This window comes from Parasteatoda tepidariorum, chromosome 10 (assembly GCF_043381705.1).
Source record: "Parasteatoda tepidariorum isolate YZ-2023 chromosome 10, CAS_Ptep_4.0, whole genome shotgun sequence".
NCBI classification, from domain to species: domain Eukaryota; kingdom Metazoa; phylum Arthropoda; class Arachnida; order Araneae; family Theridiidae; genus Parasteatoda; species Parasteatoda tepidariorum.
In genome coordinates, this window is record NC_092213.1 from 62,568,381 (window position 1) to 62,584,604 (window position 16,224).

The 16,224-nt window shown below is 28.6% G+C and overlaps 1 protein-coding gene across 1 annotated transcript in view; it reads left to right on the plus strand.

Annotated features, from left to right (window-relative positions):
* The window catches only part of LOC107442907 (cyclin-dependent kinase inhibitor 1), a 44,523-nt gene extending 28,555 nt beyond the window's left edge, over window positions 1–15,968 (plus strand). Inside the window, exons 2-3 of the mRNA XM_016056592.3 lie at window positions 7,528–7,680; window positions 15,605–15,968. Coding sequence (XP_015912078.1) covers window positions 7,528–7,676 — 149 coding nt within the window. The 3' untranslated portion in view covers window positions 7,677–7,680; window positions 15,605–15,968. The remainder of the gene's footprint in view (window positions 1–7,527; window positions 7,681–15,604) is intronic.
* Window positions 15,969–16,224: the final 256 nt, after the last annotated feature.

Sequence of the window (16,224 nt, forward strand, 5' to 3'; positions counted from 1 at the left end):
TTGAAATAATTTACTAAAATAGTACAAATAAATTGTTATTTAATTTTATTAAACTAGCGATCAACGGTCTGAATCGAATCGGTCATTAAATTCATAAAATGCCTTTTTTTCGGTGCTTGTTTTATCACTATACAAAAATTTGTATGAACCAAAAAAATTGTAATAATAGAATAGAAATAATAAAAAATAATTTCTTTGTTCTTGTATATTCAACTGAAGCGGTATTTGTTTCAATTTAATGATCATCTGTCGCAATAACGATTTCAATTATTCGACGGCATGTTCTTGAAATTGGTCAATAAAAGCAACAAGCAATGACGTAGCACGCCATTAAAATGATTCATCGGTGGTGTGCGTTTTAAGATCCAATATGATTAATTATGTTGCCAATTCTTGGAAAAGAAAGTTTTTTCAAGCTGTTTCAATTATAGTCATCGTCTAATGGATATTGTGTTGGTCAGAGCAGTACATCATTAATTAAACCAAAAGCAATGACGATCATCTGTATGACGCCATCTTTTAATTAAAAACTCTAAGAATGTATGAGAATTTTTAGATGCGTTAAAAAAAAAATTAGTACGTTCTCTTTTGGGAACAAGCACGCATAATATCTTACAAAGCGTTATTTTATTTACTTATTTATTTAATTTAATTTTTTTTGTCTTAGTTAGGCTATAAAGAAAAATAAAACAGCCACTGAATATTTATCTCGAAACAAAGTTATAATTTTAAGTTATCCGATTGATTTCGACACAGTTATTGTTTTAAAAAGGCTCCATTAAAATTTTATATTCGGCAAGCAGGGGTCCTAAAATTATAAATTTAAGTAACGTTCAAAGATTTGTAAAATATGTTTCGAAATAAAGATAGGAAAATTTGAGCTTAAAAACTAAAAAAAATTTATGGCATGCTAACAGCTTTACAACAAATTGTAATGCATAAATTTAAAAAAAAATTATCGATCAATAATGGCAATACCTGTGTTTTTGAACTAAAATCTTAGAAAAATTTTGAAGAAAAAAATCGAGTTGAATACATTGTTTAATATCGAATTTTTAACGAAAAATTCTAAATGCTCTTTCGTAAAAATAACAAAAAATAAAAATAATAAATTCAAAATTAAACGTTAGCTTTTAGTTCAAAACATAGCTAACATTATACAAAATCTACATTCTAAGAATTCTGTAATAAACTTTTTTTGTAATGTGCGTTTGAGAGTAAAGAAATTTTCTCAAAATCAACGTTCTTCCGAAAATGAATTTAAAATTATTTCTGAAAATAAATAAGGATAAAAATACTCAAAGCAAAACAAAAAACACTTTAGTTTCGTTTTCATGAGTTTACTTCTGGTTTCGGTTTTATCTGTCAGCATGCGAAAGAATAACTTGAACTTCATGTCTAAAAATCGGTGTTTTACATTTAAAGGGTTTTGGCTGGCTACTGAACTAAAGCTTAAATAGAGATAATTATTAAAAAAAAAAACCGAACATTTTGTTGAAATACCTGATTTTTACCCTGATAGTATACATAGTTTAAGGTCTCTATCTTGCCACAAAGAATTATTTAGGCTTTAAAATGACCAAAGCCATAAATATTTAAAAATTTATTAAACTTTTAGTAGGATAGATTCAGAGATGCCAACTTGCTCCGGAAAGCGAATAAATATTTTCGAGTGGTAGTTTATTAACTATGATTCTTGATTTAATAAATTCAAGTTATTAGGCTTTTATCCACCACTATTTCTAAATAATTCAAAGGGTTATATATTTCGCCTTTTAAATAGTAAGCATAACTAGTCAAATATTTGCAAATTTTTGTTGTAGTTATTTACGGTTTTTAAATTATTTTGGCGTGTCCGGAGCAGTTGGTATCTCTGTAGCTTTTAAAGAATTTTAAAGTTCGATGACAAATCTTTTTATTTTCTCAAAATCGAGGTTTTTTTCTTTCCATATAGACATTTAACACCATATTCATGATTAGTATAGATAGAGCAGTGGTTCCCAACAGGTATTCCGCGAAACCCTAGGGTTCAGTGAAGGGGTCACAGGTGTTTCAAGGATTAGGACTTTTTTAAAACCTGTAATGAGTTTCGAAATCAGTAATTAGATTTGAAGGCCATCAATAAATTATTATCTATTTAATATTCCGGTTCCTTTTTGAAATGAAAGTAAACTGTCAGAAAAACTTAGCTGACAAAAAATGTCAAGATTATTGATATTACGATGAATAATTTCATTCTTCAAATGAAAGATTTTTTTTTCATTTCTTTAATTGATTTTTTTAGAATTGCTAAGGAATTTCTGTGACTCTGCGAAAAGAAGGTCGATATTTTAGGGCACCATAGCCAAAAAAAAATTTGGGAACCGCTGCTTAAAAAGGTGAAAACGTTTAAAGAAACAATCATGAATAACATTAATTAACTCACAACAATTGTAAAAATAATATATTTCATCTAACGGAAGAGCTTTTGAAAAACAGTCGCTAAGTTAGAGGTTTCTTTGTCTTTTCTCTTAGTCAAAGGAGATTAATCTTTTTTTAATAAAATAAATATTGATAATTATGCTAATATATGATTCTTGATCGTAGGATACAATTATTTAAATAAATATTGAATAACGGAATTAAATGAAAATTAAGAGTGACTACACACAATTAATGAGAGCTCTTATTAAAATGCTTGTCTTAATTGTGATAGCTTATATTAAAACTGAGTTTACAATTTATTTGCATACGATAATCAAAGGTTTTTCTGCAAAAATGATGCACACAATTTTCATAGATATTATGTATTATTCGTACAAATTGAACTTTGCAACCAAGTCAATCGCGGTTTACAACTATTAGTCATGTTACGTGTTAGTATAAGTATTACGTGTACATACGTATATCCTAGTATAATGTTGCGTGTTAATATAATAAAAAAAATTGGAAAAAAACGACTTAATATAAAAAAAACAGTCACCTTAATAATTGGCTTTGAAATAGTTAAAATAAATATTAACAGTCACGAACTTAAATCATCCTGATGATCTTTTCTTTTTTTGCATCAAAATTAGTTTACAAATCCGTTTAATAAGCAAGCTCTTTTAGAATGCACATTGTGTCGTAATGTCTGCAGTTAGGAAAGTCCCAGCTCGTCAGCCATTGAACCTTGCATTCAAATCAACTTAAAATTTTATATTTATATATTTCGTGAACATAGCTGAATTGACCATACTGAGTTTACAAAGTTAAGTGTGTATTTGACTTCGGAATGGATAGATATTTTATACCTATGAAGTTCTGTTCTGTTCGTGTATCAGTCAGCCTGAAAAATGTAATTATAACGAATAATTTCGACACTAAATAACTCCTAAAAGTAATAAGATAAAGTTATGTTGTCGATTATCTTACTGTTTGAAGGTTTTATTTCTGCTCGAAGAATCCCATTAACTAAACTAAAAATTGCAGATCTAAACAGATAAACCTTATATATTCTTACTACCGCAATCGATATAATTTGGTTATTTTAAGCTCCAAAGTTGATCTCATCATTCAAAATGTTTGCCTCGTGTACGCATGTTGTTCTGATAATCGAATATATTATACAAGACATAACTAATACCTCGCACCTCACGTTTTTATTTCTGGTAAATCGAGAACAAAGGTACCGAATGATGCGGGAAAAAAAAGCTTCTTTATTCCTGATTCGATTCCCATCTCGTATTGCATCCTAATGGAGTGATATCGATTCGTCTTGGGTGACCTTTGAGATTCCTTTTCCCTACTATTGTGAATCTCAGATTTCCGAAAAGGTTATCAGGACTAGATTTGCAAGTCCGAATTTGACACATTGCATCGACACAGAAGTTTCGGTAGATTTATATATTCCTTATATACATAATATTATCCATCTAGCATTTCAAGGTTTTCGCCTAAGTCAATTAGATTAATCTTGCACAAGCTTGTTAGACACACGTGGAAACCGATAGCAACTGATTCTTCGAAACAAGTTAGAGCGCGTTGGATTAAAAAAGAAAAAGAGCTTCAAACTGTAATGTCCTGATAATTATATGATCCTAATTGCGATTTGCCGTGGGGTTCCGATTGCCTTGACATTGCCGGAAGAACGAACTTGGCTTGACCTCCTCCAGCTACAAACCCCAAGGTTAGGCCTTTGGGTTTCAAAGGCTGGTAAAAAAAAGTTGTCTTCCACTAAGTGCTTTTGTACAGTTCGATGCTGAAGACTATCAGAGCGTTTAAAAAAAAGATAAGTTTTGTTGATGTTCCGTTGTTGTATTGCTGTTTTGAAAGATTTTTATGCTCTTTTTAACGCTTGTTCGTCTTAACTTGTATGCATAATTGGGTGTCTAGACTGGTCCTCATTAGATCGCGGTCTTTCTTTTCTTGGTGCCTAAATGAACCGCAATTATTCCTAAGTCGTGTGCCTTTCATTCACGCGACAGTTTTATACGCACAGTTATTAAAAAATATGTTTTAATTTAGGATGAAGGAGTTTATCTTTTTTTGCGCATTTACTTTTCTTTCTTTCATGTAATCTTTTATTATTATTGAAGCCAGTATGATAATTAGAGGATGAGTTCTTCCTAATTGATTTAAAACATAACAGAATCTAAAATCATTTTGCTGCTTTAATAATTTTTTTTTAATTTTTTAAAATAGTGAATATAATTAAAAATTGCTTGTATTTTTTTTAATCTTTTAAAATGTTATTTAACATTTTTTGGTAGGTAGGTACTTTATTTACGTCGCACAAGAGCTAGACAATGAGCTATTGGCGACGGTCGGAGAAACATCCCTGAGGATGACCAGAAAACATGACTTCACAATTTTGATCCTCTGCAGAGGGTGTGGCTTCCCTGTTTTGGTAACTAGATGACCTGCGCACTAAGTCGTGCACATTCTTTTACGACAAAACAGTTTAACGAGGACCGATACCGTGCACTCTCGGTCCCTTCGCAGGCTGATCAAAGTGGTCACCCACCCACTTACTGACCGCAGCCAGTGATGCTTGGGAAACGTGTCTTTGCACTGCGGGACTTCGCATTTTTAGATTTTTTATGATTGCTAACTTTGATTTTAGAAATTAAATAAAATTGATAAAAAATTTGATTGCTTACAACAACACGTAAATTGAAAAATCATTATTTAATTGTTTTTAATGAAATGTTTATTGTTTCGATCAAAATGGAATCCGGATTCGCAGAAATTATCACCTCTTACTCGAATAATACTTGTGTTATCTTCTGTAATCTTAACTTTTTTCTTTTATGTTAATGTCTGTGTTCATTTAAATTTATGGTACTTAAAATTATATGTTTAAAATTATAATTATTTAAAAAAGAAAGGAAAGGAAGAGAAGAGAAAAAATGGGATGAAATTATGAAGGCATCATGTACGCTAGAGATGTAGTTTTGATTTGATAAATCAGAATAATGCTTTTAAAATAAAAAATAAGTCTAAAACAGAAATATTTTTAAAACTTTCAATTTAAGTTGGCTATCACTTTCAACGGGACGCTGCGATCTATTACTAATTTTCTTAATAAATTGGCATATAGAATTTGTACGCAATTCTTGAGCTGGCCTCCTGGGGCCGCTTGCATCTTCTATTCAATAAAATTTATGATCATTATCGTATATTGGATTGTGAAATAGAATAGTAAGCATTAAGAATATATATATTCTTAATACTAAGTGGTATTTAAATGTACGATGTTTTAATTAATAAAAATAATTTTTAGTACTTTTGCAATGCATAAGAGTAATTAAACGTTTGTAAAATTTGCATTTCGTAAAATTGCAGTTATCTTGTTACAAGGTTCTTAATGTGTTGCTGAAATTGAACAAAATTCTGTAAGCTTTAATCTTTTATTTCTAGAGCACTTTCTAAACAGTTCTGTAGAAAGCGGAGTACAGGTTGGCCACAGAGTGGTCTTGAATAATTTAAAAAGTGACTGAAAATGATTAATTATCTAAACTGTTTTTTATTTAATCCTCCCTACCAAAAATAGTTTTAAATTAAAAGAATATGCATCTAGATGTTAAAACTGACCAACTGAATTCCTAAAACTAAAATGAAATTAAAACTCATAAAGTTTCCTACAGAATTTTTTTTCCAGATTACGGTCACCCTAGAAGCAGAAGACTTCCCAGCAATTCTGTCACCACTTTTATTTTTAGCAAAGTACTGTCCTGATTTAGTTTAACAGCCACGACCTCTAGTACCTGAAACTGTATTAACTGTTATTTTTTAATGAAATGGCCGTATATATCCATTTTTGTCGGGTACCTGCAACTGATCAGCTTTTCAATTTTTGCCGGTACCAGGATTTGGCAAATTCGGATCCACCACTCACGCAGGAATTCTATTTATTTACATAAGAATCCAGGGGAATATTACCTCCAGTGCAAAATCTCAATCCATATATCAGTTTTAACGGCTTCTTAGTTTCTTGACAAAAATATACGACTGATTTCAAGTGATGGGAACCAGGGATGGACAAATATTTTTTCGCCCCTCTTCAGAATGCTGTCCCATACATGGAATTACATTTTTATGATCCATAAACGCTCAGGGGTTTCCCCAGCTGCCGATTTTCAATTCCGAATGGCGTGTGGAAGAATTTTCGAATGTTTGGAACCATTCTTGTGGAAATCGTGTGCAGACATGGGGGACAATGGCAAACGAGTCATTGTGTCCTCTCCACCCTCGTAAACTTTATCTAGTAACGCAACAACAATAACTCCAATCCCTATTTAAGTTTTGAAAAAAGTCATTCTTGTCTTGATCGAAATAGGTGATATCTTTTGGGAACCTGTTTCAGGACAGTTATTGATTTGGAAAGAAGATAGTAGTTATGGGTGAAGTTATGTGAGCGTGTTTTCCAAAGAAGGTATAAGAAAGTAATAAAATAAGAAAATAACAATAACAATTTAATAACTGTAATCGTAATGCCAACTATCGCTTCTATTTTCAATTCCTGAAACTAAATTTAGTGGTCATTTATTCGAAACACCCAAAAATTATTTGAATATTACTTTACCGTTCTAGTTGAAAAATAATTAGTAATTAATTATTACATTTTACGCTTTTGTTTCGTTAGTCCCTTGCAAACAATGAAAAATACTTAGACATCGGCAAAATTTAAATTAGAAAATTCGTTTTTCAAATTGAAAATATTAAATAACTCTCTATCTTTTTTTCCCTCCCCCCCACAAACTTAATTTTTTCACCGTTTGGGTTGATTATGTGGAATATTTTACACATATCCGTTCAGTATTATTTGCACTTGGCCGGTATTCTTTGAATATCTATTATGTACTGCAATATATGAATCCTCACGAGGAAGGAGATGTGTTAATATCGTTTTTGTTTAGCGCGGTATAAATGATTCTGGCGTTTGAATTTAAAATTCCTAAATGAGTGTGAATTGGCACAGACTCATTTCAGGAAATCTAGCTTTTAGTTATTATTAATAACTTCTATTAGAATGCGAATTATATTGAAATTTATTTTTTATTTCAGATCAGAGTGAAGAAGGGGTGGAAGATAGTAGGACGAAGAAGAAAGATTCAGAATCTGGGATTTCATGTGATACAGCGCTCAACGAATCCCAGGAATCCGGGGAATCCCTTCGATTCAGCGACACCCCTCTCGGCATTGACTTGACGTAAAAAAGTAAGTATTTCATTCGAAATATGATTTTTTTTAACATTTTCTTTATTATTTATTTTAATAATAAGCGAACTAATTATCTATTTAATTTTTTACATTGTGTCGTAAAATCATGTCATTGCGTGAAATTTTGAAAATACAATTTATATGATTGATGACGATATATACGATATGACGATTTATATGATCGATTTATACGATTTATATGATTTTGTGCGAAAATTCTTCGATTCGCTTATACTGTTCCATTGATTTGTGAAATACGAGACAAGTAAAATTTTTATTCACCGAACTTTTTACAGCTCTCCATCTCCATACTAAAACCATTGGAATTATATTTTCGTGATTGCGGTGAAGAAAGAGTGCTGTAAAATTTAGATTTATTGCAGTCGTAGTACTTCTTCATAAGAAAACAGGAAACAATTTTTGTAGTTTTTTTTAACGTTATTTATTGAGATTCCCTCCCCCCTTCATTATTGTGAAATAATGTCTAAAACTTATGTTTAAATTAATATCAATAGATGGCGCTGTGCCAATTATTTTCTTTCTCATATTTTGTTATATTTTTATTCCCTCTTGTGCTGTCTCTGAAGTCATATTTATTTTGGGTATCCAAGTATCTTTAGAGCACAAATTTGACAATTATTAAATAAGTTGTGGTCTATAATAAAGTTAAAGCCTCCTTAAAATTAAGATTTATTGCAGTCATTGCAATTCTTCATTAGAAAACACAAAGCAATTTTTGTGGATTAGAAAGAAAAAAACTAGTTCAATAATAATTTATCTAGTTTTTTTTCGTCATTATTTTGTAAGTTGTAGTCTCCATACAGTTGAGATTTATTGCAGTCATTGTAATTCTTTATTAGAAAACGCTAAACAATTTTTGCAGATTTTGCGTTATTGATAGAGTTTTTTTCTTTCCATTATTTTGTAAGTTATAGTCTCTGTAATAATGTTGGATTTGCGTTATTGATAAAGTTTTTTTTTCTTTATTTAGTAAGTTGTAGTTTCTATAATAAAGTTGTAGTCTCCATAAAATTTAGATTTATTGCAGTCATTGTAATTCTTTATTAGAAAACGCTAAACAGTTTTTGTAGATTTTGTGCTATTGAGAGAGTTTTTTTTCTTTCCATTATTTTGTAAGTTATAGTCTCTGTAATAAAGTTGGATTTGCGTTATTGACAAAGTTTTTTTTCTTCTTTATTTAGTAAGTTGTAGTTTCTATAATAAGGTTGTAGTCTCCATAAAATTTAGATTTATTGCAGTCATTGTAATTCTTCATTAGTAAACGCAAATTTTTGTAGGTTTTGCGTATTTGATAGACTTTATTTTTCCTAATTCACTTAACATTTTTAGCGTAATTACTTAATGACTTCTTCATTAATAAACATCCGGATCCTCTTTATTAGTATCTATAATTACTAATTTAATTACGCATACCAGGAAATCCTTTTTCAATGTCATCCTTTGGGCAAAATAAATGAGATACGCGAGGGGACATTTAAATGCAACGCCACCATGATTAATGGCATCAGGTTAAGAAGACATGCCTAACTAGTTGGTCATCAACGCATATTAACTTCCTTAAGTTTTGAATAATTAAACATCTGCCACTTACTAACTGGAAAATATTTGAAAAGTTTTATAGGCCTATATATTTCATTAGTTTTGATTTGATATGAAATGGCGATGATTAATTATTTTGCTTTTGAAGACTTTATTTCAAATAAATTTTAGAGGGATAATAAATTTTTTTTAAAATTTTTTTTTTATTGTTAGCAGAGCATGTACTGTAGTTAGTGAGTGTGTTGACTCATATGAGGAAACTTGTAGATTTTAAATATTTCTTTATTACATATAGAGGGGGGCACAACCTGTGGGCCGCATTTGGCCCACGGCCTGCGGGAACTTCTAAACGCAATAAAAGAAATTCTTTTAATTTGGTTTTTGTTTAAACATTATAAATTTTCTTAAATTAAAATATTTAATTTAAATTTATATTACTCTAAAATCGTATATTTTTTGCATTTCATACTGAAAGCTTCTTTTTGGTTGGAACTTACATCCCCCCTAATATTTATGTATATGTGTATATCTATATACGTTTGATAAATTAATTATTGTGAAAAATTGAAGAAGTTTTTTAAAAATAAGTATCAGTTTTTTTAGTTTTAAATAAATTCAAATAATTAAAAGTTTTTAATTTTTTGCAAATATGTTATTAAGTTTACTCATAAAAATATTAAGTGCTTGTAACACTAATATTTATATAAAACTTATCATATTTGCCGGTAACATGACTAGATATGCGTGCGGCCCTTCGTTAATCTACCTGCTGTTCAAGTGGCCCTTCACTGAAAAAGGTTGTGCACCCCTAACATATAGTACCATCTCGATACAGCAAACAACTGAAAATAATTACTTAGAATACAGCTTAAAAAATATGGTACATCATCTCCGGAAACAGCAGCATAGTGAAGTGACATATGCTTTTTTTTTATCTTAAAAACAGATTCTGTAATGATATGCAAGAATGACGTCACTTACGTTTTTTGAAGAAAAAATTATCTGTTGCCAATACACGACCGAAACTTAATTCTGTTAATTTAATGTGTTCAGAGGAGTAACGAACCACTCCCAACAGATATATAATATTTAAATATTTGTTTAATTAATAAATAATAGGTTTTAAGGTTTTTCAATATTACATATCCTCTAAATTGTAAGAAAATTTCTCTGTAAAAGAAATTGGTGGATAGTTGCTACCATTTTTGGTGCTGAGGTAAATACTTTCTAAGTGCATAACTGTAGTTGTCGTGTATAATAATAATAATAATAATAAATAAGTAAAATATAAATTGACAAAATAACAATTGTTTGAAAGAATTAGTGCAAATATATAGTACTAAAAATTTGCTTATTTTTTAAATTAAATGTTTTTGCAACGAAGCCTTTAAATTGATTCTCATGCGCATGAAAATATGCATTCTCAGTAAGCAAACAAACAAAAAATGATTAAATAAAACTATAACCGTGATAAGGTAAACAAAAGATGTGACTACATGCACTGTAGTTTACCTAACCCCCGAAAATGGTGGCAACTATACACGAAATTCTTTCACAGTTAACGGCATTTCCGTAGTTTCAAAAAAATATATTGTTTTAGTCGAAACAAAGGTAATGTATTAATATTTTATTAAATTAAAATAATTTTGAGCACCACTACGCATAAATAATTTAAACAACTATATAAAAATCAGAAAATTTTGTAATCCTGTCAAGTTCTGATAAATGTTAAAAAATGCTATTAGTTTAAAAAATTTCTGTTTTAATTCACCTTCCGCTTGGAGTGTTACCACAGGGAGGTAATTACAATTAACTGAAATTTTTTTTCTTCTCTGAATATTGATTATTTCTGATTGTTTTAAAAATCGGAGTTCCGCAAAATATGATAGTTTTTATGACGTTTGTATATTTTCTGAAATTATAATAGTAGAGTTGGATAATTATAAATAGTAGATAATTATTAATAGTAGAGTTGGACAAATAATCCCTTATGTAATACATCGATTCGTATTAGTTGTGCACAATACTAACATTATATATCTTCATATATAGAATGGGTAACATAGTCTCATATCCCAGCGTTGGCTGGTCGATACGAATTCTGCTCCTGGCTCGCACCGACCTCAGTGCTCACATTAAGATCCTCAATGGTTGATGGGTCATGAGTAAAAATTCCCTTGCCGTTCGACGAGGTGTTTGTGGTTTTCTTCTCCATGCAGCGCAAATACGGGTTAGTTTCATCAAAAAGTTCTCCACGAAGGCTAGTTTGTCCCAAATCTTGATGTAGGTGTCTTCTAGATTGGGTTCAAAATTAGAAGGCTATGGAGTTGAACATTGATGGTCGTTAACTCAGAATTGGTTCCGCTGTTCTAAGGAAAATAAAATAAAATATTGTTTGTTTGTTTGTAAAATAAATTTATAGGTTTTTGTTCTCTGGGTTAACTTCTTTTGTGGTTAAAATTTTTTGTGTAAAATAATTACAAATTAAGGAAAGAAAAATATACGGCAGAAAAACCACTGGTTTGACAGTAAAAAAAAGATAAGTTCCGCATTTTCTAGGAAAGATTTCTTCTCTAGAAATTTATGGCTCATGAAACCATTCAAACAAACGAGGATTGAGGAGGTCATTGCTTCAAGTTTCACGCTAATATTCTCAAATGTCAGACTTTTAAAATTTGATTTTTCAGGAACTATTCGGCCGATTTTGCTCAACTTTGAACCGGCCTTCGAACCAAACTATTTGGCCCATATTTCCGATTCCGTCAAAGAAAAAGAAAAATGTTTATGCAGAGCGAAAGTACGTTTTCGTGTCTGAATTCGTAACTTAAAATATCGTCTGCACTAATTAATTAGCATACGTGACGATCCGATCAATAGATCAAAAGTTATTCAGGGTTGTCCGTTTTTTATTTTGCGCAATGTACAGTCATGAAACATTGATGTTATTTCAGTGGAAAGGAACATATTTTCTTTCTAATTTTCCATGCACTTAATTTCTCATAGGAAATAAAAGAGCTTCTTAAATTAAGTATTCGTTGTCGAGAAAGGCCTAAAAAGTTGAATGAACAAATGCGTGAAAAAATGAATTATTAGAATAACAGACTGGCTCATGTTAACATGAATACATATTTCTTAATTCCTCATGTTTTGATAAGCCAATATTTTACACAAAACCATTTTGAACATGGGTATAAATTAAGTTCCTCAGCGAAGTTCTTCTCTTAAAGCTAGTGAAGCTGTGACTGCATTTCAAAAGTAGTTTGTCATCATCATATTAAAAAAAAAAAAAAAAAAAAAAAGGGNAAAAAAAAAAAAAAAAAAAAAAAAAAAAAAAAAAAAAAAAAAAAAAAGTGGTTGTTGTTAAAATTGTGTAATTTTACCGACCACTGAATATGTCTAACTTGAAATATCTTTAACCCACTAAAAACCAAAGTTCCCATGTATTTTTTTCAGGAAACTAAAAAAACTGGTTTATTTCATTTTTGATAGTTATATGAGTGAAAAAATACATCATTTTATCACCATGTTTTATTAAATATAAAAATATTTATATATCGCTCCGAAATTAGATCATTGTGATATTTTTATAAAATACCTTCTTATAAATGTCCTACCACTTTTCGCATACAGTGCTTTCTACATCAAAAAATTTTTTTGCATTTTCCCAAAATGTGCTTCTCATATCCATTGTTTGAAAAAAAAAAAACATTGTTTCAAAAGTCAAATATGTTTGTAATTTTAAACAATGCTACAAGTTTTAATATTGAAATATTTAAAATAACATGCAAGTTTCGATCAGAGAATTGTCTTCAATGCATTAATATTATACCGTGCATTAAGTACTTTTAACATTATTATAGTTCAGATTTTTAAAAGTTCGGTTTTTACCATTTAATAACTCAATTTGTCATTTAATAATCCCGAATTTTTTTTATCATTTGTACGATTTAAAACTGAAGAAGTAATTATACCATAATTAAAGTTAAAATAAATTTTATAAATATGCAAAGTGTTAACGATTTACTTATCAGTTTAAAATTCAGATCTCTCTAGAATATTGTTACTCATTTAGCATCAGGACTTATTTACTCTGCTGCAAAATGAGATGTTTCATTAAATGGACATGTTACCTAATATTTAGAAATAAATTAATTATTGTTTAGAATATTAAAAATATTTTGTGTAAATGTATTTTAAATAAATCAAATTTTGACTATAAAAGTATTTTCCCAAGTTTCTAACCAAATTTATAATCGTATTGTTATAAAATATATTAATACCGTTGAGGTTGTTGGAACTATTTATTGTTCTACGTTATCTTAGCGATCGACGAACTTCATCGTTTGATTTGATCAAGTTGATAAAATTAATAAGACGAGGAAAAAAAAATGCTAAGTGAAGAAAAAAAAATAAGTTCTAGCTGCAAGAGAAAGTGATTGCCTCAGGCCTCAACAAAATGTGCTATTAGCTTGGTGTATTCTTATTCGCTGAAAAACATAAAATCAAGGTCAACTTGTCACGCCTTTTACTTGAACAACGGCCTGATTTCAATTTGTTTTATGTTCTTTTTTTTATTTATATCTTTGTAGTATAATTTTTGACGTTACTATTATTCAAAATTTTAAACATAGTGGCTAAAAAAATATTTTTCTCTATTAACGGTTTTAATTAATAAACAAATTATAAATAATTAATAAACAGAATTAATAATTATTTTTTTTTCATATTCCACGCTTCTTAAATTAGCTACATTAATTTTTTCAAATTTGTTACGTAATTATTTTTTTTCAAGTTGAGAAATAATGGCAAAATATTTTATTTTGAGTTTTATTTATATATTTATATATATATTTTTTAAAATTTTCTACCAATAAGGCCGTTGAGACTACATTGAGTAGTTGTAATAAGTAGTTGAGACTACATTAACTGATCTTAAACTCTTCACAAACAACGGGATTTAAATTAATGTTGCTTTTTAAATTCCACGTTCTTAAATTAGTTTAATTATTTTTAATTGTTTCGTGTGTAATATTTAAATGTCTAATATAAGATTTATCAAATCGTGAAATTAGTATTTGATTTTTTTTAGGGAAAGTAGGGCAAAATATTAAATGTTTTTTTAGTTTAGTTTATCCCTTTATTTCTTTCTCTGATTTTACAAAATTTAAAAGCTATTTCTGAAAGAAGTTAAAAATATTTTTTTAGATTCCATATTTTTTAAGTCAATTTATTTATTATTGCATTCAAATTGTTCGTTTGTTATATTATGTGACTTTTCTAAATTTATAAAATTAGTTTTTTTAAAAAATTTTTTTATTTAGTGAACATCTAATGATATTTTCATGTGTTTTTAAGCATACTTTTAAAAAGATGTTTTATGTTTCTTTTTCACGTTTTAAAAAAACCTGTTTAAATTATTATTATTGCATTAAATTTGTTTTTATAGCTAAATGCGCATTGTATGATTTTTTTTCAAATTTGTTAAATTCGTACATACCTGATGTAATTTAAGAAATATATTTTTCTATTCGATAATTCCCCATTCCCTTATAAATGTTTTGAAACATCTAATAGCAACAAGGTAATAAGATAAATCGATTTGAAAGCATTCTATCTCAGAAGGGGAAAAAAAAAAAAAAAAAGAGAAAGATGGAGAGGGGGAATTTTTTTAAAATTTCATCCATTAATCAAAATCCGTTAATGGTGGAAAGCACATGCTTATCTGTAAAGTTTTGGATTTTTTTCAAAAAACATATATCAGTTTTGACATCTATTTGTAAAATAATTTATTTATATTATTTTTAAATAATTAATTTAAATTATGTCTGTCTTTTTTTTTTGTGACGCCTAGTTTGTGAAAAGGTGATTTCCAATGAGGTCTCATTTTTATTGTTATTCTTTCAAAATTCTTTGTTTTAATAAAAATAGAAGAAATAAATAAGTCGATAAAAAATTAAGTGAACGGAGTTATGAAATTGCTCTTATTACAGTGAATTTTGATGTAATTATGCCATTTATTTGTCCAGTAATATCTACTTAATTATTTGCTAATATTTATGTACCAAAATATTTATCATGAATAGCAAAATATTTATCACTTATTCCAACAGAGTTTTAAATTTATTTAGTTTGTAATAACTCATCCTTATTTTGTGAAATATTTTACCAAAATCTAGAAATTTATAATCTTTCAGGGTGATTCCATAGAATTTTCTTTTCCATCTAGAATCTATGTAAAAATATCTATGTATTTTGTTCTCAAGTAGCCCTTGAAAAAAATTGTTAAATGTTACTATGCATTTTTTTAATTTTTATATTTATAAATTTTATATTAAATTATTTTTCTCTTTCTTCTTTACAGATCATAATTTAAAGAAGTCCTATTCATTTTGCCAATAGATGGCAGCATCTGCAATACCATTGTTTTTTAACATCATTAGAGGAGCACGCACATTTTTGGTCAAAAATGTTTGTTAATTTTTTTTTTTTTATATATAGATATAATTTTTTTAAAAATTGATTTTTTATTGAAACTTTGTTTAAATGTTATTGTAAAACAGAGAAAGAGCTGTAATTCAATGATATTTTATTTCCCTGAGTTTATTGCAAGGAATAGTAATTTCTGTAATCGAAATGTTTAAAGGATCTATGTAAGTGTGAGTAAAATATATTATATCGATATTTATAAGTAATTTTTTACTTAATAAAGCTTCACTTTCAGCGATTTCAGAAAGTCAGTTTAATTGAAAATTTAACTTTTGAACCTTATCAAAATAGAATAAATAATTTGATGGCGCCATCTTCTGGACTGTAGAGTATTTAGAATTTTTGAGTGAGGTTTATGTAAATTTAAATGAACAGAATTTTATTTAATATTACTGCGAGAAATATTTTTCCAAAATAAAAATATTGGCTTTATTTATGTGTACTGGTTATATTTTTCGAATTTAAAATATTTTATATTACAATATTGGGTTTTAT